Here is a 21,263-nt window from a genome sequence, read left to right as displayed (position 1 = left end):
AAGGGAGAATTTGGTGATGGCTAGAGGGAAGCATACTCTTGCAAACTGGAAAGGAGTAGCTTTTTTTTCTGGGCACAATATTTTTCTTGCACGGAAGGGGGGTTCAAACAGTCAGTTGTATGTATCGAGTGCTTACTGTGTGCAGAACACTCTACTAAGCGCTTGGACAAGTACAATACAATAATATAGCAAACATATCCTGCATTGACCCTTCCAGACACAGGAACACTTACAGGTGAACTTCTCCATCAGAGCTGTCTTTGAATCCAAACAACAACTTTAAATATCTTTCCGTCTCTCCAGATAAAGAGATAGATACATCGATGAGTAGGTAACCTAACTGATATATTCTCCTGTCCTGACATTCAATCCTTAGGCAAGTTCTTTTCCATCGATTAGGGAATTGTGCCTTTCTGCTGGTAGAGTCCCCTGGGAAACAATCTGTAATGCCGTCATTCATTCTTTCAATCATATTTATTGAGCATCTACTGTGTGTGCAAAACACTGTGCTAAGAGCTTGGGAGAGTGCAATCTTGAAGAGGCTGTTAAGAAGCTCTGAATTCTGGAGAAAAGTATTCCAATTCCATATAAAATGGGGTGGGGAGGGTCACCAGGGAGCCCTGTTTTATAAAAAGTGTTCTTCTAGAAGTTGACTGAAACCCAGGGAGGTGGAGAGAGAGTGAGGGAAAGGAAGATAAAGGTGAATGGGAAGGAGAATTGTTGAAGCAGAATGACTAATTCATGCATTTTAAATAATAATGATAATGATGGCATTTATTCAGCGCTTACTATGTGCAAAGCACTGTTCTAAATGCTGGGGAGGTTACAAGGTGATCAGGTCATCCCACGGGGGGGCTCACAGTTTTAATCCCCATTTTACAGATGAGGTAACTGAGGCACAGAGAAGTTAAGTGACTTGCCCAAAGTCACACAGCCGACAATTGGCAGAGCCGGGATTTGAACACCTGACCTCTGACTCCAAAACCCGGGCTCTTTCCACTAAGCCATGCTGCTTCCCCATTTTACTAAGCCGTTGAGTGACAAACATATCCGATTTTGTGCTTGATTTTTGTTTGCTTGGATTTTGGTGGGGGAATATTAAAAAAAAACACATCAAAACAGCCCTGAGTTCATTGCAAATCAAGCTGTTCTTTCAGCTGTGACCCTGGTGTAGTCCAGGGTGACATTTTAGTGACTGAGTGGGCTGTACTTTCACCCATCCCGGCTCTTCACTGGCTCCAAACCTCCTAGCAGCTCTGCTTCGCCTGGATGAAGCCATGAGGCCATCAATACCCTCCCCACCACCGTGTGCTCTTACCAGGCAAGTTTCTTGGCAAATTCTGTTCTTTCTGTCCAAGTGGAGACCAAAGTGAACCAGTCCAAATTTGGTTGAGGGACCAGGTTTTGCCTAAATCCTGTGTTAGAAGCTCATCTCAATCATCTAACCCTAATCAATTAGAAATCAATTAGAAAAAAAGCACATTCCTCTCCCCTCCGTTTTCACATCCATTGCAATCTGATTCTCCATCTGATTTTGCACCAGGTAAATGGCAATAAACCCACCCTAACTTTGAAGAACTAAAACTTTCAAGGCACCACAGCAGGAATTTCTCTGCCAAGCACGAGCTCACTGTGTAGGTGTGATTTCTCATAGGCACCTTAAAGCAGGTGGGCTTTCCGAAGTGATGTGAATCAGGGGAGTCAGCAACCTCAGTGTGGAGGCTGGGAAGAAGGTTGCATGACAGAAGGTGGGAAAAGGAGGCCGGCCAGGCTTCCGAAAGGAAATCCAGGGAGAGGGAGGAGGCGAAGAGGCAGGAAATGAAGACACAAATATAGTCAGGGATCCAGGAGGTGTCTGAAAGTGAGGACAGGCAGCTTGAACTGTGTGTCTTGGAACAAAGGCAAGGAGCAGAGTCCGAGGAGTGGAGAAGGGCAATAGTCTTGGCTGCAGTGGGTGTGAAATGAGTGAGCGGGGAGATGCCAAAAAGGGAGAACATTTCTGTCATCAAGACTTGAAGTCACTGGAGCAAGAGGGAGGTTTTTGGCAGAGGGGAGAGAGCGGAGAGAAAGGAAGGAAGGAAGGAAGGAAGGAAGGAAGGAAGGAAGGAAGGAAGGAAGGAAGGAAGGAAGGACGGAAGGAAGGAAGGAAGGATGGAAAGAAGGAAGGAAGGATGGAAGGAAGAAGGAAGGAAGGAAGAGAATAGGTGAGAGGGGAAGGGGGGAAAGGGACAGAGTGAGAAGAGATGAGAGGGGAGTGGTGGAATCTGAAGGGGCTGAAGATTAGGGGTGGACCTTCCTCAAACAAATGATGATGGTTCTTTTGCTCTGGGTACTTTCAGTATGAAAACCTTAACTTCGTTAGGCCCATGTTTCGGTGATGTCCTATGGTCATGTCCTGCCCCAAATGCTAAAGGACTCAGCCTTCACCCAGGAAGCATCATAACACCCTCGAAGGAGAATTTGATGGAAGAAGCAGGCTGCTTTATGGAACCCCGGCTCTTTGCTCATTTTTGCCGCGACTTCCTGCCACCAATCTGCAGCTCCGGTTGAGTGGCGATGCTTAGCATTTAATAAATAGAATGGGACGGTGATGCAATGCATGGCAGCATTCCACAGCTCAATCTTCCTTCTCCTTCCATCTCCCCAACCACAGGGCCTGCTGGACATCTTGGCAGCAGGCTTTCGTTCTGGCAACGGTGATAGAGGAGGGAGGTTTTCCGTCTTTCATTGTGATGACTGAGCCAAGTGCAGGAGGGGAAAAAGCCATCAATCCAGGCAAGGCCGAATCGTTGACTCCTCCCTCCGCTCTTCAGTTCCCTTTATTATTTCCCCAATCCATCCTTTTCTTTTTTCCCTCCTGCCAAAAACACAAGTTCACGCTCCGGTGATTTCTTATCTCGACTCACAGTAACTCTCCCTTTTCCTTTGGCCACCCCGATTTCCGTCACTTCTGACTCGCGGCTGCTTTTTCCGTATGAGGTAGCTGAGCGCTTTCAAAGCAGGAATATCCGAGACAAGGGGAGTGATGTGTGAAGAGATCCAGAGTGACAGGTTCAGGAGGAGAAGCAGATTTACTAGTCATAAGAATAAGTGACAGCCAAGTTCAGAGAATGAAATGAGATCGCATAGTGGGAGAGATTAGTGGAAAAGGAAAGGATCCAGATTGAGGGGATTTGAGGAAAGGAAAGGAGGGAAGAGAGTGGCTATTAATTAAATTAAATTATTTATTTCTATCAATACCTTTCTCCCCCTCTAGACTGTAAGCCCACTGTGGTCAGGGAATGTGTCAATCAATCATTCCTCAGTTCAATAGTATTTATTGAGCACTTACTGTGTGCAGAGCACTGTACTAAGCACTTGGAAAGTACAATTCAGCAATAAGGAGTGACAATCCCTGCCCACACTGGGCTTACAGTCGTATATATTGAATGCTTACTGTGTGCAAGAGCACTGTATTAAGCGCTTGGGAGAGTACATGAGCAGCAGCATGGCTTAGTGGATAGAGCACGGGCCTGGGAATCAAAAGAACCTGGGAATCAAAAGAACTAATCCCGGCTCCATCACTTGCCTGCTGTGTGGCCTTGGACAAATCACTTCACTTCTCTGTGCCTCAATTATGTCATTTGCAAAACGGGGATTGAGACTGCGAGCCCCACGCTGGACTTCCCAATTTGCTTGTATCCACCCAGGGCTTAGTACAGTGCCTGGCACATAGCAAGTGCTTAACAAATACCACAATTATTATTATTATCATTAATATCATTCTTATTACTACAGTGCAACAGAGTTGGTAGACACATTCCCTGCCCACAACAACAGGCTAACAGTCTAGAGTGGGGAGATACCAACTGTGTTGTATTGTACTCTCCCAAGTATTTAGTACAATGCTCTGCACCCAGTAAGTGCTGAATAAAAACCATAAGCCCCCTTTACCTCTGTCCCTCTTATCCCTCCTATCCATGTCGCCCCCGCACCCCAATCCTAAGATTCTCTACCTGGTGAGGAGAACACAAAGGTGCAACGGTCATAATTAACTCTCTGAAATTAAGAAAGTCTGGTGGCACACTATGGCTCACTTCAGTAGGATAATTAGCATGGCAAGTACATTTCATACCCTTTAAGCCCATGATAGTCACCCCCATTCAGCTCCATAGCACTTATATACAGGTCCATAATTTATTTAAATGCCTGTCTCCCCCTCTAGACTGTGAGCTCCTTGTGGGCAGGGAACATATCTTCCAACTCTGTTGCATTGTACCCTCCCAAGAGCTTAGTACAGTGCTCTGCACACAGTAAGTGCCCAGTAAATATGATAGATGATTGAATGACTGATTTCAAATTGGCACTATAATGGAAAATGTGGGGCAACTAACTGAGAAGGAAGCTGTTCAGGAAAAAAATAAAACACCAGTAGGTTCAAGAAGGGTTTAGATAAATTCATGAATGAGAGATCTATCATGAATTGCTGGAAGGGATATTAGCAGTGTAGCGGGAACAGTGGAAGATCCTAGGATGTTTGAGAAGTGTTCAGTAGTTACCCATATGATAGTTCCATGATAGGATTGTAGAAGGAAAAATTAGAGATATTTGATGATCCATCATCACCCTATTCTTCTAAGCTTTCCAGGTGTCACTGTAGGAGACGGAGTACTGCGTTGGTTGGATCGCTGATTGGGCCAGTGGGGCATTGCACATGTTCAGTTATTAAAATTGTGAGGGCTTTTTTTTTTTCTCGTGCATGTGGCCCAAGCTGTATAGATAATACAGAAATGAAATTGTGGATCTAGCTGATTTAGACAGATATGTCAAAATGTAGAGATTCTGTGAGTCAACTTGCCTCCGCATAAAACTCAGTGTGGCGTTCTAGCGTTCATTTCTTCCAATCCCTTCCAATTAGAACTACTATCTGGCAGAAGGCTAATCACCCACGATGGGGAATTCATTCTTTCGAGGCTCTTCCTAGAGGCAGGAAGAGATCTGTTCCTAGATGGTACTGTGTTTTGTGATCGTCCTCTGTAATAACGATGAATCTCAGGACACGATCTCTCTCACCTACTCTCCCTTTTCAGAGAAGGGTGGGTAGGCTCGTCTCTGAATTGACTTACTCTGGATTGGCTCTGAGCTCTTTGAGGCTGATTTACAGACACCGTACCCAGGCAGAGATTTACAACCTACATCCCAGGGAAGACGCCTCACTTTCCGCTTTCCTTCTTTTAAAATTCTCTGAAGCACGAAGCCCATAACTCTGGGCTCTCAAGAGCAGGATTGAAGTGTGAGGAGCAGCGTTCTGGCATTAAGGTGGTTTGATTACTTTGGGGGAATCGAACGGGTACGTTTTTAGTAACCGAGAGAACAAAGGGTGTTAAAAAGTCGAGAAGTCGATCTGAGTTGTGCTTGGCTGATTCGTGCTGCTAAAGAAGCATGAACATAAGCAAAACCACCAAAAGTAAAGGAAGAGTAGATGGTGTAATGAATCTTAGAAAGGAGTTAAACAAGAACTTAAAGAGAGACAGCTATAATAAGGAGGAGACATAAAACTCTTGCTGACGCTTCTACTAAATGCCCAGGGTGGTGTGTTAATTCTTGGTGATGATGATGGTATTTGTTAAGCGCTTACTATATGCCAAACATTGATCTAAGCGCTGGGGTAGATACAAGGTAATCAGGTTGTCCCACGTGGGGCTCACAGTCTTAATCCCTATTTTAGAGTTGAGATAACTGAGGCACAGAGAAGTTAAGTAACTTGCCCAAAGTCACACACACAGTGGAGGAGCTGGGATTAGAACCCACGACCTGTGACTTCCAAGCCCGGGCTCTTTCTACTAAGCCATGCTGAAATGAAGGCTTAATCAGGGAAGGCCTCTTAATAGGGCTTTGAAAGTGGGAAGTGCTTGGGAGAGTAAAATACAACAATAAAAATTGATGTTCCCACAATGAACTTCCAGTCTAAAAGATGGCTTTCCAGAAGCAGCGTGGCTTAATGGAAAGAGCATGGGCTTGGGAGTCAGAAGTTGTGGGTTCTAATCTCTGCTCCAGCACATCTGCTGTGTGACCTTGGGCAAGTCACTCAATTTCTCTGTGCCTCGGTTACCTCATCTGTAAAATGGGAACAAGAATGTGAGCCCCACTTAGGACAGGCACTGTATCCAACCTGATTAACTTGTATCTACCCCAGTGTTTAGAACTGTGCTTGGCACATAGTAAGTGCTTAACAAGTACCAATATTATTATTATCATCATTTTTATGATTATTATTATCTCCCTGTACTTGCGGAACCTGCATTTATTTCTGAAAGCTGTCAGGATACTATGTGAGGCCTTTCCTACAAGCCAGCCCTGGGACACTGTGGCTCAGAATGTGTTTATTTCTTTTTCGTATAATAATAATAATAATAATAATAATAATAATAACAATAATATTTGTATTTGTTAATTAAGCCAGGCACCATTCTAAGTGCTGGGATAGATACAAGATAACGGGGTTGGACACAGTCCCTGTCCCACGTGGGGTTTACTGTCTTAATCCCCATTTTACAGATGAGGGACCTGAGGCCCAGAGAAGTGGTGACTTCATTCATTCATTCATTCAATCATATTTACTGGGCACTTACCGTGTGCAGAGCACTGTACAAAGCACTTGAGAAGCAGTGTGGCTTCGCGGATACATCACGGGTCTGGGAGTTAGAAGGTCATGGTTTCTAATCCTGGCTCCTCCACCTATCTGCTGTGTGACCTTGAGCAAGTCACTTCACTTCTTTGTGTCTTAGTTACCTCATCTGTAAAATGCGGATTGAAATTGTGAGCCCCACGTGGGACAGGAACTGTGTCCAACGCAATTTGCTTGTATCCTCCCCAGAGCTAAGTACAGTGCCTCACACATAGTAAGCACTAAATAAATGCCATTATTATTATTATTATTATTACAATTTAACTATTATCGGACACATTTCATGCCCACAACGAAATTACAGTCTAGAAGGGGAGACAGACATTAATAGAAATACATAAATTACAGCTATAATAAATTACAGACTTGCCCAAGGTCACACTGTAAACATCCATCATTTGTCATGTAGCCTAAATTTCCGTGTTTATTTGCATATGCTTCCTAAATGAATTTGTTTTTCAGTGCCAAAGGTTAGGTGATCCTGTTTGTTCCACAGCCTCTGTGGGTCATAATAATAATGATGGCATTTATTAAGCGCTTACTATGTGCACAGCACTGTTCTAAGCGCTGGGGAGATTACAAGGTGATTGGGTTGTCTCGCATGGGGCTCACAGTCTTAATCCCCATTTTACAGATGAGGTAACTGAGGCACAGAGAAGTTAAGTGACTTGCCCAAAGTCACCCAGCTGACAATTGGCAGAGCCAGGATTTGAACCCATGAACTCTGACTCCAAAGCCTGGGCTCTTTCCACTGAGCCACACTGCTTCTCATAGTAGACACAGTTTATATGCTGGTGCATATGAACATATTTAATAATATTTATAATTATTATGGTATTTGTTAGGCGCTTACTATTGGCCAGGCACAGTACTAAGCGCTGGGATGGATACAAGCAAATCGGGTTGGAAACTGTCCCTGTCCCACCTGGGGCTCACAGTCTCACTCTCTATTTTACAGATGAGGTAACTGAGGCATAGAGAGGTGAAGTGACTTGCTCAAGGCCACAGAGCAGACAAGTGGTGAATCCAGGATTAGAACCCTTGACCTTCTTACTCCCAGGCTTATGATCTATCCACTATGCCATATTGCTTCTCTGAATGAGGGAATCATTTTCCATGATCCTGCCCTACACCAGTGGAAAATCCCCATGTGCTCCCCCCACCCCAATCCCCGGATCAACTGATCCGTCAATCAATGTATTTTTTGATCGCCTTCTATGTGCAGAGCACTGTTCTCAGCATTTGGGAGAGCGAAATACCTCAGAGTGGGTTGGTACATTTCCTGCCCACTACAAGCTTACAGTCTAGAGGGAGAGACAGACATTGAGATAAAATAGTAATTTTATTAACTAAATTAGGGATATGCACTTAAGTAATAATAATTACGGTGTTAGGCACTTACTATGTGCTAGGCACTGTTCTAAGCACTGGGGCAGATACAAGATAGTCGGGTTGGACACAGTCTCTGTACCACATAGAGCTCACAGTCTTAATCCCCATTTTACCAATGAGGGAACTGAGGCCCAGAGGAGTGAAGTGACTTACCCAAGGTCACACAGCGGACAAGTGGTGGAATGGGGATTAGAACCCATCACCTTCTTACATGTTGTGGGCCTGAGGGTGGGGTGAATACCAAGTTCCCAAAGGGTACAGGTACAACTGCATAGATGACAGAGACAGACAGAAGAGTATCTCAGCTATAATAAAGCACACTGCACCATGTTTTGAGATTACGAGAGCTAATTTGGAGAGATTTAGATTACGAGATTACAAGATCTCTCCTTTTTCCCTCTTGTTCAGTCCTTTGGTCAAATGCCATCTTTTAGTAGTAAATAGTAAGAGCATTTATTAAGCCCTTACTTTATGCTGAGCACTGCACTAAGCACTGGGAAAGAATACAGATGTGAGAATTAGACAAGAGTCACAGTCCAATCGGTCAATCAAGACTATACCGGGGTAAAGGGGACTTTAGACAGATGTAGGAGGAACAATGAAAATGAAAAAAAAACCCCGAAACAACATGAAATACCAGGACAAAATCACAAAATAAACAAAAATCAGTAGGGTGCTGTGGCTAGAGGAGGTGAATTTCAGGTTATTTCTGGCTCAGAGTCCAAGCAAGGGATAAGTCTGTAGCCAAAGTGACATCAGGCAAAAGAATTCTTGGGGTTTTGTAGAGGCCTCACGTTATGGGTGTTTTTATCTTTCCCGCAGGGATGGCGGAAGGCAGGATGGGGTTGGGGGTCTCTTTAACTGGGTGGGGAGGAACCAATGCTGGTTCCCGAGCAGGGCAGGGGGGCTGTCTGCTTGGGTCAGGGGAACCCCAAGAATAATTAACTATAATTAACAACTCCCCTGCTTTCATTCTGTGAGTCTCCTGTTTCTCGATGAGTGAGACACCAGGATCTCCTCCCCTGAAGCCATGGGTCCCCTTCCCTGAAGCTCTTTACTCTTCTGTCTCACTGTTTTCCTCTTTTCAAGTATCTTCCCAACACATGATTTAAGATCCGGTTTTTCGAATATCTCTCTTTTTCGTGCCCTTGACACTTGGGACTTTGAAACCCAGGGAAGCAGCCTGATCCAAAAGTTGAGTCAGTCGGCTTCCGAGCTTCCAGGAAAGGTCGCCGGAGCCATCTTCTTCCACCTTGGGATGCGGTTTCGCCCTGCCCATCCCGGAGCTGTTAGGAACCTCTCCCCATTTTGTCTTTCCTCACCCACTCCACCCTCTTCCTGTCCTTAATAAGCTTGATTTAAGTGGTGTAGATTTGCCAAACTTTCAACTCATATTAACGGATGAGGATAAATCAGGGGACCAATTTGTTCTTTTAATTTTTATTAGTTGGGTAAATGTCCAGGAAATCCCCTGGGAATTTAACAGCTGGGATTAGTAGACCACCCCCACAACTTTCTTCCTCCTCTCCATGATAATTGTGGTATCTGTTAAGTGCTTACTATGTGCCAGGCACTGTCCTAAGTGCAGGGGCAGATTTAAGGAAAAATTGGATTGGACAAAGTCCCTGTCCCATATAGGGCTCACATTCTTCATCCCCATTTTACAGATGAGGTAACTGATAATAATAATAATGGTATTTGTTAAGCACTCACTATGAGCCAAGGACTGTTCTAAGCGCTGGGGTAGATACAAGGTAATCAGGTTGTGCCATGTGGGGCTCACAGTCTTAATCCCCATTTTACAGATGAGGTAACTGAGGCTCAGAGAAGTGAAGTGTCTTGCCCAAGGTCACACTTCCGACTCTCAGGCCCATGCTCGATCCACTAGGTTAACCCTGCTTCTCTCCCATTTCCCAACCTACCCTCTAAGGGTTCAGTAGAACCCTGAAAGGGATTGAGCCTGCATTTAGCCATAGAAAGTATTTTCCCTGCCGTGAGCCAGCCTTCTACCAAAGAGCATGCCAGTTCTCTAACTTTTCAAGATTCTCACTGCTTCTTCCTCCTTGGAAGGCTTCAGAGCAGGACTCTACAGTGTTGTCACCTTTCTGGTAGACTCCAACAGGCCTGTGAAATCACTTTGAGTATGGTCTCACGTGGTTTGCTCACAACCAAGGTCCATGCCAATTAGAAACGTAACCAAAACTGTTGGACTCTCCCGTTGGGATCTTCCGAGATAGAGGCGTGAGGAGTGAGTTTTTTTGAGAGGATCACTTGTCAGACTGATTCTCAAAGTATTTATAAATACAGTCCTCTAGACTGGAAGCTCGTTGTGGATGGGGAACATATCTGGTTATTGTTATATCATAGTCTCTCAAGTGCTTAGTACAGTGCTTTGCATACAGTAAAGGAACGATAAATACGATTGAATGAGTGACCTGGCGCGTAGGGAGGGTCAGAGCCGAGGTGGAACTGATGCCTTGGGAGGTATTGCTTTGACTCTGATATCTTGAAATATGACTCTTTTTGAATGGGGAAATATTCTTTCCTTTCTGCCAAGCGGTCGAGTGAAGAGTAGCTAAGTTACTCAATCACTCTTTGCCTCAGTTTTTCCATCTGCAAAGTGGGACCAGAAGGCCCTCTCCCTTACCTAGATGCTGGGCTTCTAGTTTTTCTGAAGAATATTAAGAAGCACTATATTTGTGTTTGCAGAAGCATCCAATGAGGTATTTTCAAATATTTTCATAGGTGTTCATTTTGGGAATCTGAATGAATGGATTTCAGAGGTGTTGAAATCTTACTTGAAAAAGAGAGCATTCCCAAACAAGTCTAAACATACACCTAAATATCATGCTCAGTGTTCAAAACTAACTTTGAATTACTATTAATTATCCTATTCTTTTTTTAAAATTAAATTTTATGAGGTGTTCTTTCCTCAGAGCCTCCTAGTGCCTCAACTGAAGTATAACTGAAAAAAACAAGAATGTCAGAATGGCAGATTTAAATTGTTCTCAAAATCAATCAAAAATAATGAGGTGCTGGGAAAAAGTTGTATCCCCGATAATTACATCTATCAGTAGCAGAAAACAAAAGAGAACAATTGAGAAATGACAACTCCACTCCCAAGCAGCACGTTTTTTTTAAGGCGCTAATAAAAAAAAATCTCTTTTCATAAAGGTAGTGAATTACCTTTTCAAGCCAACTGACAACTTCAGGGCAGAGAAAGGCCAAATTGGTACCAAACAATGGAAGTTTTGTTTCTACTTTTATCTACGGTTCTTAAAAAATGATGAAAACTGCCTTTTTCCCGTGGTATTTTTAAAATTAGGATCGTCGCATTCCAGAGGACTTCATTCTTTTCTTTTGGGGATTTTTAAACATTTTCTCAAAGAAGGTGTAATCATAGTTGTGTTGCTATGTCACTTTAAAAAAACAAACATTCGGAAACAATTAAAATTCCGACATCAATGCCACATCACCCCTCAGTAAGGTAGACAAGCAGGGGAAACCAAAACATGCTTCTTTGTTTATTCCTAGGGAAATAATCGATTTTAGAAATGTGAAAAAGTGTGAAAAGAATTTGAGTTTGTGCATCAGTGTTTGAGAAGTGCTGTTCTTAGCTTCAAGCTTAGATAGGGTTCTCGCTAAATGATAGAAGTTGACTGTAGCATTTTAACACTGGAAAGAATTAGTGTCTGGTCCATCACCAGGGAAAAACACATCCTTCTTTCTGGGTTAAAAAAAAATGCCCTGTGTATCTGGAAATAATGACAAATTATTTTGGAGATGTAAGTGCTGCTGTTTTATTATTTTGGTTATCAAGTGATTTTATTATTTACTAGTAGACCACCAAAAAAAAGTCCATCCCTTCAACATATTCATCAGTCATAATTTCTGCAGACAGTTGTCGACATACTGTATGTTTTACTGTGCTAACAAGAGAAAAGACCAACCATTAAGTTTATGTTCCTTTGTTTTTCACCAAGGTCACATATCAGGAACAATGCTAGAAGTATGCTAATAAACAATATATAATGTTGATCACCTGGGAGTAAGAAATATTTTCTAACTAGTTCTTAAGGGAAATGATGTTAAAAAAAAGGGCTCTGATTGTTATTTATGCAATACACATCGCCCTATAGGTCTGCATCCAAAGCATCATGTAAACTACGTGGCAGAGTAAATCTTCCATTCTGATTGTCAGGGTTTTAAAAATCTGGGTTAGATTTAGATTCAGCACACTGTGTTGACAAGTGCTTATGATCCTGGCAGGTTTCCTGACTGCTTCAGTTAAAAATGCACCCACCCCAGTGGTTGTTCAGGCAGCTCTGGAAACATTTCTCAGAGAAATGTGAGAAGCAGAGCGGCCTAGGGGAAAGAGCACGGGCCTGGGTGTCTGAGGACCTGGGTTCCCATCCCATTTTGCCACTTGCGTGCCGTGTGACCTTGGGCAAGTCATTTCATTTCTCTGTGCCTCAGTTACCTCATCCGTGAAAAGGGGATTAAGACTATGAGTTCCATGAAAAGCAGCGTGGCTCAGTGGAAAGAGCACGGGCTTGGGAGTCAGAGGTCTTGGGTTCTAATCCCGGCTCTGCCACTTAATAATAATGATCATAATAATAATGGCATTTATTAAGCGCTTACTACGTGCTAAGCACTGTTCTAAGCGCTGGGGAGATTATTACAAGGTGATCAGGTTGTCCCACGGGGGCTCACTTGTCAGCTGTGTGACTTTGGGCAAGTCACTTAACTTCTCTGTGCCTCAGATCCCTCTTCTGTAAAATGGGGATTAAGACTGTGAGCCTCACATGGGACAACATTGATTACCTTGTATCCCCCAGCACTTAGAACAGTGCTTGGCACATAGTAAGTGCTTAACAAATACCAACATTATTATTATTATGTGGGACATGCACTGTATCCAATCTGATTCGCTTAGCTCTATCCAGCTCTTAGTACAGAGCCTGGCACATAATAGCGCTTAACAAACACCAACACAAAAAAATATAAAAAAAGAAATGAAAACATTTGAGATGACTGCTTTAACTCCCGATATTTCCAATTTTAATCCTCAGAGAACGTGGATACTGAAGGTGATATCCCTCAAGCTCTAGAATGCCAGTCTGGGTTTGAACTTTGTCGTGATCCATCAAAGCTTCAGGATGGTTTATTGGGGGCATAGTCAAGGCCTTGCATTTTCTCCTGAAAATCCCTTTAGCCCAGTTTTGCTACAATTAGTTATACAATTAAAATCTTCTCCAAAGGCCTCAAGGTGAAGGAAGATTTTTGTCATGAGCCCTGAAGAATGCTTATCGCTGAGCTTCATCTCAGAACTGAATTTATTTGTTCAAGTAGAATTTTTCCCCATCTTTTGCTAGCAGGAGAGATATCCACTGGAGAGTCGGGGAGGGACCATTGAAAAAAAAAAAAGAAGGTGCTTTTTCAGTTTCCCAGAGGTTTTCATGCTGGAGAAACAAATAAGGGGTTTAAATAGCTTATCAATCGTGCCAGGCATAATAAGGCTTTGAACTCATGAAATCTGCTCTCTTTAACCTGTCCCTCCCCATTGGCATGGAGAAGATGCTACGTTTTTATGGGCTCCATGCTTAGTTTTGTGAGAACATCAGATAGATTCTGGGAGGTTCCTATTAAGTCCTGGCAGTTATAACCAAATTATTCAAGCTTTAAAATAGCATTTTATCCCGGTCAACTTAGCTGGGATGTTGCCACTGGGCATCAGTATGATAAGTTGAGCCAATAAAAATGAGATTTACCGAATGCCAGCTCTATTTTCCCGACATCAGGAAACACTTTAGAGAGTTTGAAATCCCCTGGCTAAAGCCAGGCTATTAAGAAAGGGAACAATTTGGGAGTGGGGTTAGAAGATGGCCGTTGGTAAGGTATCCTGGATTCCAGGTTCATCATTGTTCTATGGCTCATGGACTCACCTGGATTCCCAGGAATGTTGGGCAATTAAGCCTGGTGCTTGGGAATTCTGGGGTCTCAAAGCCAAGTTCAGTAATGGAATCGATCTACTGGCCTGAATTGTGACCTCAGGCAAGCCACTTAACCTCTGTGACCCTCCATTTCCCCTTCTGTAAAATGGGAATAATAAATACCTACCCCTTCCTACCTCACAGGGGTGCTGCGGGGTGAGAAATGAGAATATTGGTATGAAAGTACTTTGGAAAAAGTGTTATACAGATACAGAGGATGATTATCCAAACTTCCGCTGTTTCCTTATAACCAGCCCTGACATGGCCTGGCTGTCAGTTTTTTTGTTGTTGAGGTTTTTATTGGACTGGTTATGCTGGAGAAAAAAGAAAATCACCTTCTTTTACTTCCAGTGTTAATTTATGACCTCGATTCGAGGGTTTGGTGATCCAAAACGAAGTGGGTCCTGTTTTTAAGTAAATTTTGTCTACACTTGTTTCCTTAGAAGAAGACCTACCAGTGCATCAAGTGTCAGATGGTTTTCTACAATGAATGGGATATTCAGGTTCATGTTGCGAATCACATGATTGGTAAGTGACGCTCTAAATCTTACTAAAGATAGACATTTCTCCTGCTCATGTTCTTCATTGCCTATATAATTAAACAGAGTTAAGGAGGAATTAATTGTTCAGCTGTCAATGATTTATCCAGGCAGGACCGATATTTTTATTCATATTATTAGACCGGATAAGGCATTAGCACGTTTTATTCTCTGCAAGGGCTAGTTAGGCTTCTGCAGAGGATTATATATCTACTACCAGTCAAAGCACAGGTGATTAACAAATTAAACTTCTAATCATTTTGGCATTATTGAAAACAAACTAGCAGGAATGGCTAATGAACTGGATGTTAGTTTTCCATGGCGTTTCAGACGGGTTTTAATTTCCGAAATTATTATGGTAATGACACTACTGTGTGCTGCACAGAACCTCTTCTTTCTAAAATCCAAACGGGTGAGTTTTTGACATGGGAAGAAAGCTACAAATAGAGGGGTTCGAACAGTCTAGAGAGAGTCCTGTTCATTTTTCCGTGGAAACAGGTACCTTCTCTTGGTCACCTCTACCCTGGCTCAGCTTTCCAAGGTTGGCTTTTCAAAGCCATTTGGCTGTGAATTGCCAAAGGCAATCACAGTGCTCTCCAGGAAGACAATGAATACCCACTTCCTTCGTCCACTCAGATCACCTCAGAATTCTCTTAGTCCCCCAGGGTGACCGACTATATTTTTAATTTGAAAACCACTCAGCAATAACCCTGAGAGATCTACCAGACAATTAAATTTGATCTAGCAGATCGTTTGGTGGTAAAATTACAACGGCTATCAATTTGGCTTCCTTTTGGACCCGGCTCTGTGTAGCTGATCCTTTAAAGCCTGGTTAGCTGTCATATCTTTCGCACTCATTTCAGAATGTCATCCTCACAAAATTGACAAACAACTTTTATCAGCTGTCTTCTATCCAGTTACCCAGGAACCTCCCGGAGCCTTCTCAAGCTTACCAAGCCTAATAGGGTGGCTCAGAATTTCAGGCTAGATTATGGATTTCTCTAGGAAATTGAATTAATTGAAGCAGATCATCCCATAAGTCACCCAACTGGTTTAAGGTGGGGACTTTGCTACAGCTGCTATTTTGGAAAGTTTCAACCAATTAGAAGGAAGAACATATAATCTCCACCAAATAAAGGGAAAGGAGACATCTTCCACTCAACGCTCTAGTATGGTGCTCCAGGATTTTGCAACATGGATTTGGTTTTTGATGTTTTCAGGATTGCCCATATTTAGAAGGAAGACCTTTTTTTTTGAACTTCTGCATCATGTTAAATCTGGATAAATCATTCAAAGGGGAAACAGGAAATGCTGAGGAAATTAACCCCAAGTTTCTCCTCCTTTGTGTGACGTCTTGAGTTGTAATGTACCCTGAATAGTTTGAAATGTGTATTATGGTGGCAGTTACTACTATTTGGGAAGAAGTGTGGCCTAGTCGTTAAAGCACGGGCCTGAGAGCCAGAGAACACAGGTTCTAATCCCGGCTCAGCCATTTTGCTTGCTGTGTGACCTTGGGCCAGTCACGGCTTCTCTAGGCCTCAGTTTCCTCAACTGTAAAATGTTCTCCCTTCTTTTCTTCCTCCTACTTAGACTGTGTCCCCCCTGCAGTACAGGGACTGTATGTGACCTGATTAACCTATATCTACCCCAGCACTAAGAACAGCGCTTGACAAATAGCATGTGCCTAACAAGTACTGTTAAAAAAAAAAGAAGGAAAAGGTAGTATCCCAGACTGAGAAAGGGATACTTGTAGTATGTCAGAGAAACTCAAGTGACTCTTTTCTTCCACTTCCCACTGGATTTTGATTCCTCAGTAAAAGCAACCCTTTGTTTCCCTGGACATCCTGGGCAGGTGAGGCATTAGCTTTCTGATTGAGGAAGAGGACCACATTTGAGTTGCAGAAGAAAGTGCTATTTAATGCCTTCAGCCGAATGATACGTAGTCGTATTTTCTTTAAATTAAACCTTTATATTTCTGTGAGAGCTAAATGCAGGTCATTGGTCAGGAAATGTAGAGGAAAATAGTTTTTTCTAAGTTGTTACATCAATCGTATGATACAGCTTCAAGGCCTAGCCATAGCGACACAGATTTACATCGATTTAGCGTCAAACCTGCCTAGAAAATACAGAGCTCCCAGAACAGACACAGTGATTGACAGGTCCAAGCTTCTGGGTCCGCTGAGACTATTTGTGCCATACTTTGTGTACTGTTCATCCTTTAATGCTTCACTTTATTAACTGATATACTTTCAGGTCTGGAAAAGATAACATTTCATTTTGGAATGCCAGATGACAAAAGTCTCCGTTTCCCAGTTTTCGACTTTATTCTGTCCGTGTCACTCAATGGATTTTCTTGGACTGTGTTTCAGTCAAATACTCAATCAATTGTTAATATTTATTGAGCTCTAGCCACGTGCAGAGACCTAGGTTAAGAAGTTGGGAGAGTACAGTAAATAGACCCGATCCCCGTCCTCAAGTAGCGGACAATTTAATGGGGGGAGATGGACACTAATATAAATAAACAGGAGGGAGAAGCAACAGAGTTGAAAGATACATGCGTTAGCACTATGTGATGGATGGGGTGGGCTAAAATATATAAGCGCTAAGGAGTTTTAACTCAGTTTGTCTTTTTTGAATTTATATTTGTCTTTCATTTGTGACCCAGCTAGGGTTTTCCTTTTGTATTGTACTCTCCCAAGTGTTTAGTACAGTGCTCTGCACAAAGTAAGTGATCAATAAATGCAATTGAATGAAATATGAATGATTTATTTTCCCAGATTATTCTTGTGTCTATTCCGTTGAATCAAAGGGCCAGTGATATTCCCTTAGGGGATGAACATATAATAGTTCATCTTTCTTAGGAAAAGTAAATCCCATGCCTCAAATTGCATAGATAAAATAATTATGGCATGATTTATTTATTTATTCTTTTATTTTTAATGGTATTTGTTTAAGCGCGTACTATCTGATGAGCACTGTACTAAGCACTGAGATAGATACATGATAATGGATTGAACACAGTTCATGTCCCATATGGGGCTCACAGCCTTAATCCCCATTTTATGGATAAGGTTAACCGAGACACAGAGAAGTTCAGTGACTTGCCCAAGATGACACAGCAGATAAGTGACAGAGCTGAGATTAGCTTTGGTTTACTAAACGCTTACTAAGTTCCAAGCACTTTACCGAACACTGGTTTAGGTTCAATACTATCGGATCAAGCATAATCCCTTGCCCCACAAGGGGGAACAGATACCTAATCCCCATTTTACAAATGAAGAAACTGAAGCCTGGAGAAGTTAAGTGAGTTGTCCAAAGTCAATCACACAGCAGAGAAGTGATAGAGCCAGGATTAGAAGCCAGGTCCTCTTACTCCCAGGTCTGGACTCTTTCCACTAAGCCACACTGCCGTGTGATTTGTAGTAAGAAAAAGAAAATGTTTTTTGTGATTTAGGGACCTGGACACATGAAAGTATTTTATTACCTTGTGTCTACCCAAGTGCTTACTACAGTGTCTGGTGCAGAGTAAATGCTTAACAGATACTACAATTATTATTATTATTATTACTATTTACACTGTTCTTATCAACCAGAGAAGCAAGGGTATCACATTCAGGAAGGGTGTCACAATGACAGGTTGTGGTTGTGGGTTTGGGATTAGTTTTTGTTGGTTTTGTGTTAAATGCTAGTGTGACACTTAGGTTTTCAAATAGCACTCGCCTGATTCTTCTGCTGGTTTTTGAAGGACAAGTCTTAGTATTTTTTAGGTGATGTGGCTGTGTATATTTTTCGTCTAATCCTAAAATAATTTCAACTAGACATTTAACAGGGGAGAGAGATTAGGGGCTCTGAAAAGCTTCTTATTCTTTTCTGTGATGAGGGTATGTAGGGTTTTACAGATTTTATTTTACATTTCAATCAATCTAAGGAGAGGGATTAGGCCACCTAATGGAAATAAAAACCTGCAGATGACCCAGTGAAGTGTGAACTTCCGCATCTTCGATAATAAAATGATTTACATTTGTGTCTGAGCAGCCCGCACACTTTGTTGCCCTTTCAGACTCCCTACAGCCCCACGGAATCGTCAGAGGACATTTGTGGAAAGGAAAAGCCCCTGTTCTCGGCTGGGACATGAAACCTCCAACTCATGTTTCAGAGACCAATTTGCTTCAAGGGATGAACACATCTTGGGGTCTCAGGGCTTATTAGTGAATGTATATTTGGAGATTAGATTTAATGACTGGTAAAAGGCCAAAAAAAATCTACCTCCAGCTCATTTTGATATTGTTCCAGTGTTCTCTGATTTCACCCAGTTCTGCCGTAATGCAAATGCATGTTTTCTTTATATGTTTTGGCAAGAACACGGTTAAGAAATTTTGTCCAGCTACTGAGCCTGTTAGGACAACCTGATGGTGGGAGAAATAATTTAACGTGCATTCATGCTTGGTCATCTGCACATGGATGCAGAAATAATAATAATCATAATAATAATAATAACTTATTATTATTATTATTGCATTTGTTACATGCTTACTATGTGCCAGGCACTGTACTAAGCACTGGGGTAGATACAAGCAAATCCGGTTGGACACAGTCCCTGTCCCACATGGGGCTCACAGTTTCAATCCCCATGAGGATGAGGGAACTGAGGCCCAGAGAAGTGAAATGACTTGCCCAAGATCACACAGCAGACAAGTGGCAGAGTCAGGATTAGAACCCATGACCGTCTTACTCCTAGGCCCGTGCTCTAACCACCATGCCATGCTGCTTCCCATAGGGTGAGCACAGTAATGTTAGGTTTTTATAATGTGTAGCTTTTCAAGAAAGCAGTCCCGCAAAATAGGAGAACTGAGTACATTTACTGATTTCCTTTTTAATGTACACATGAAGCAAAACCAGTGGACATCTTTCCTCAGAGAGGAAAGGCAAGAAAAGTTTTCATATCTCCTTGTGTTGGTATTTAATTAGGGAATGGAGAAGAAAGATCAGTGATTGGGCTAATAATAATAATTATGGCATTTTTGAAGTACTGTATTTAGCACCGGGGTACATACATAATCATCAAGTCGAACACAGTCCTGTTCCACACAGAGCTACAGTCTAAACAGGAGGGACGAGTCATTTCATCCCCATTTTAGAGAGAGGAAACTGAGGCCCAGAGGAGTTAAGTGACTTTTCCCAAGGTCACACAACAGACAAGTGGCAGGAGTGGGATTAGAACCCAGTTCCCTTGCTCTTTCCATTAGGGCACACAGCTTCATTCTGCCGCTCCATGCTTCCGTTCCCTTCACCCAGTCAACCATTTTCCTTTCATTCCTGACAAAGAGAAGGAATGTTAATTTCCCCTCCTATTTTCCATTCAGGCGATTTGTTTATAAATTATCTAGCATGGACGGGAGTTGTTGGTATATCAGGCCGAACCTCCTAGGGTTTGATCTCGCTCGTGCTAAATGGAGTGGGGTCCAGGGAGTTCAGATGTGTTTAACCCAGCAAAGGAACTGCTCCATATAAAATTATGAGGCTCAACAGTAGTAGTGGTAAATGAGTAAATGCTCTGAATCGAGCGCTGTTAGGCATGAGATAATGTAAAAAGACGCCATTGCCAAGAACTATTTATGAGGAGCTTAATTTTTTCACTCTGATAATTCTTGACCAATAATTACCAGCCTCTAATTATCTATTTTAGTTAGAAAGAAATCTCGATCACTATGGAAGTTGGCATTGCAACTGGCATAGAAATCCCTAAAGAGGTAAATGCATTCCAAACAGCCACAGACAACTGTCTCATGAAACGTAGTGAGCAAATTTCAAGCTGCTGGCGAACACAACAGAGCAGTACTTTTTTTACCATTGCGGACTGATCCGGCTGACAAAGAAAATGACAAACAAGGACATCATCTTCGTTGTTCACCGCTATTCATGTGGATTGTGGAAAACTTGGGGGGTGAGGGTGAAGTGGGAATGGTTATTTATATCACTTGGCACTGATCTCACATCCCATCCAAGGTGCATGGAAAGCCTTCTAGTAATAAGTGAGGTATTGATTATGCACTTACTATGTACCAAGTACTGTACTCAGTGCTGGGGCAGATACCAGTTAATGGCATCAGACAGAGTACCCCATCCATCATGGGACTCGCAGTCTAAATAGGAAGTAGAACATTGAGTCCCCATTTTACAGATGAGGAAACTGAGGCCCAGAGAAGTTAAGTGACTTGCCCAGCAGCGAAAGGCAGAGCTGGGATTAGAACCAGGTCCTTCTGACTCCCATTCCTGAGCTCTTTCCACTAGGCCACACTTCCAAGCTGGAAGAGCGGAGAGATGGGAGGAGAATGGGGAAAATGGGCTTTGCGCAATGTTCTTTGTTTCACCCCTGCTTCCAACGTGCCTTGTTGCTTCATGTCCAGTATTAAGTCTTGAGTCTGTGCCTAAAGGAGATAGTAGAGATTGCCACAGTGGTGGCAAAGACAAACTGTTATAAGAAAAGAATGGGAAAATCGGGGAAGAACGGTTAGACAAACCCATCCTGAGATACTCAATAGGAGTGTTTAAAGTGCCCTTAGGAAGCTAATCAGTTCATTCATCAAAGAAGGAAAAATGGAAACTGGGAACTATAAATGACTAGTGTGTATAAAACGCCGATCCAGAGATCAAGCGCCTTTTTCTTCAAAT

The 21,263-nt window shown here is 42.5% G+C and overlaps 1 protein-coding gene across 1 annotated transcript in view; it reads left to right on the top strand.

Moving 5' to 3' along the window:
* ZNF521 (zinc finger protein 521) overlaps window positions 1–21,263 on the top strand; it is a 375,462-nt gene that overhangs the window by 193,127 nt on the left and 161,072 nt on the right. The window contains exon 5 of the mRNA XM_038766760.1: window positions 14,496–14,580. Coding sequence (XP_038622688.1) covers window positions 14,496–14,580 — 85 coding nt within the window. The remainder of the gene's footprint in view (window positions 1–14,495; window positions 14,581–21,263) is intronic.

Source organism: Tachyglossus aculeatus, chromosome 25 (assembly GCF_015852505.1).
Source record: "Tachyglossus aculeatus isolate mTacAcu1 chromosome 25, mTacAcu1.pri, whole genome shotgun sequence".
NCBI lineage: Eukaryota > Metazoa > Chordata > Mammalia > Monotremata > Tachyglossidae > Tachyglossus > Tachyglossus aculeatus.
The sequence above is the reverse complement of the archived record's forward strand: the minus strand, read 5'-3'. Positions and strand labels throughout refer to the sequence as shown.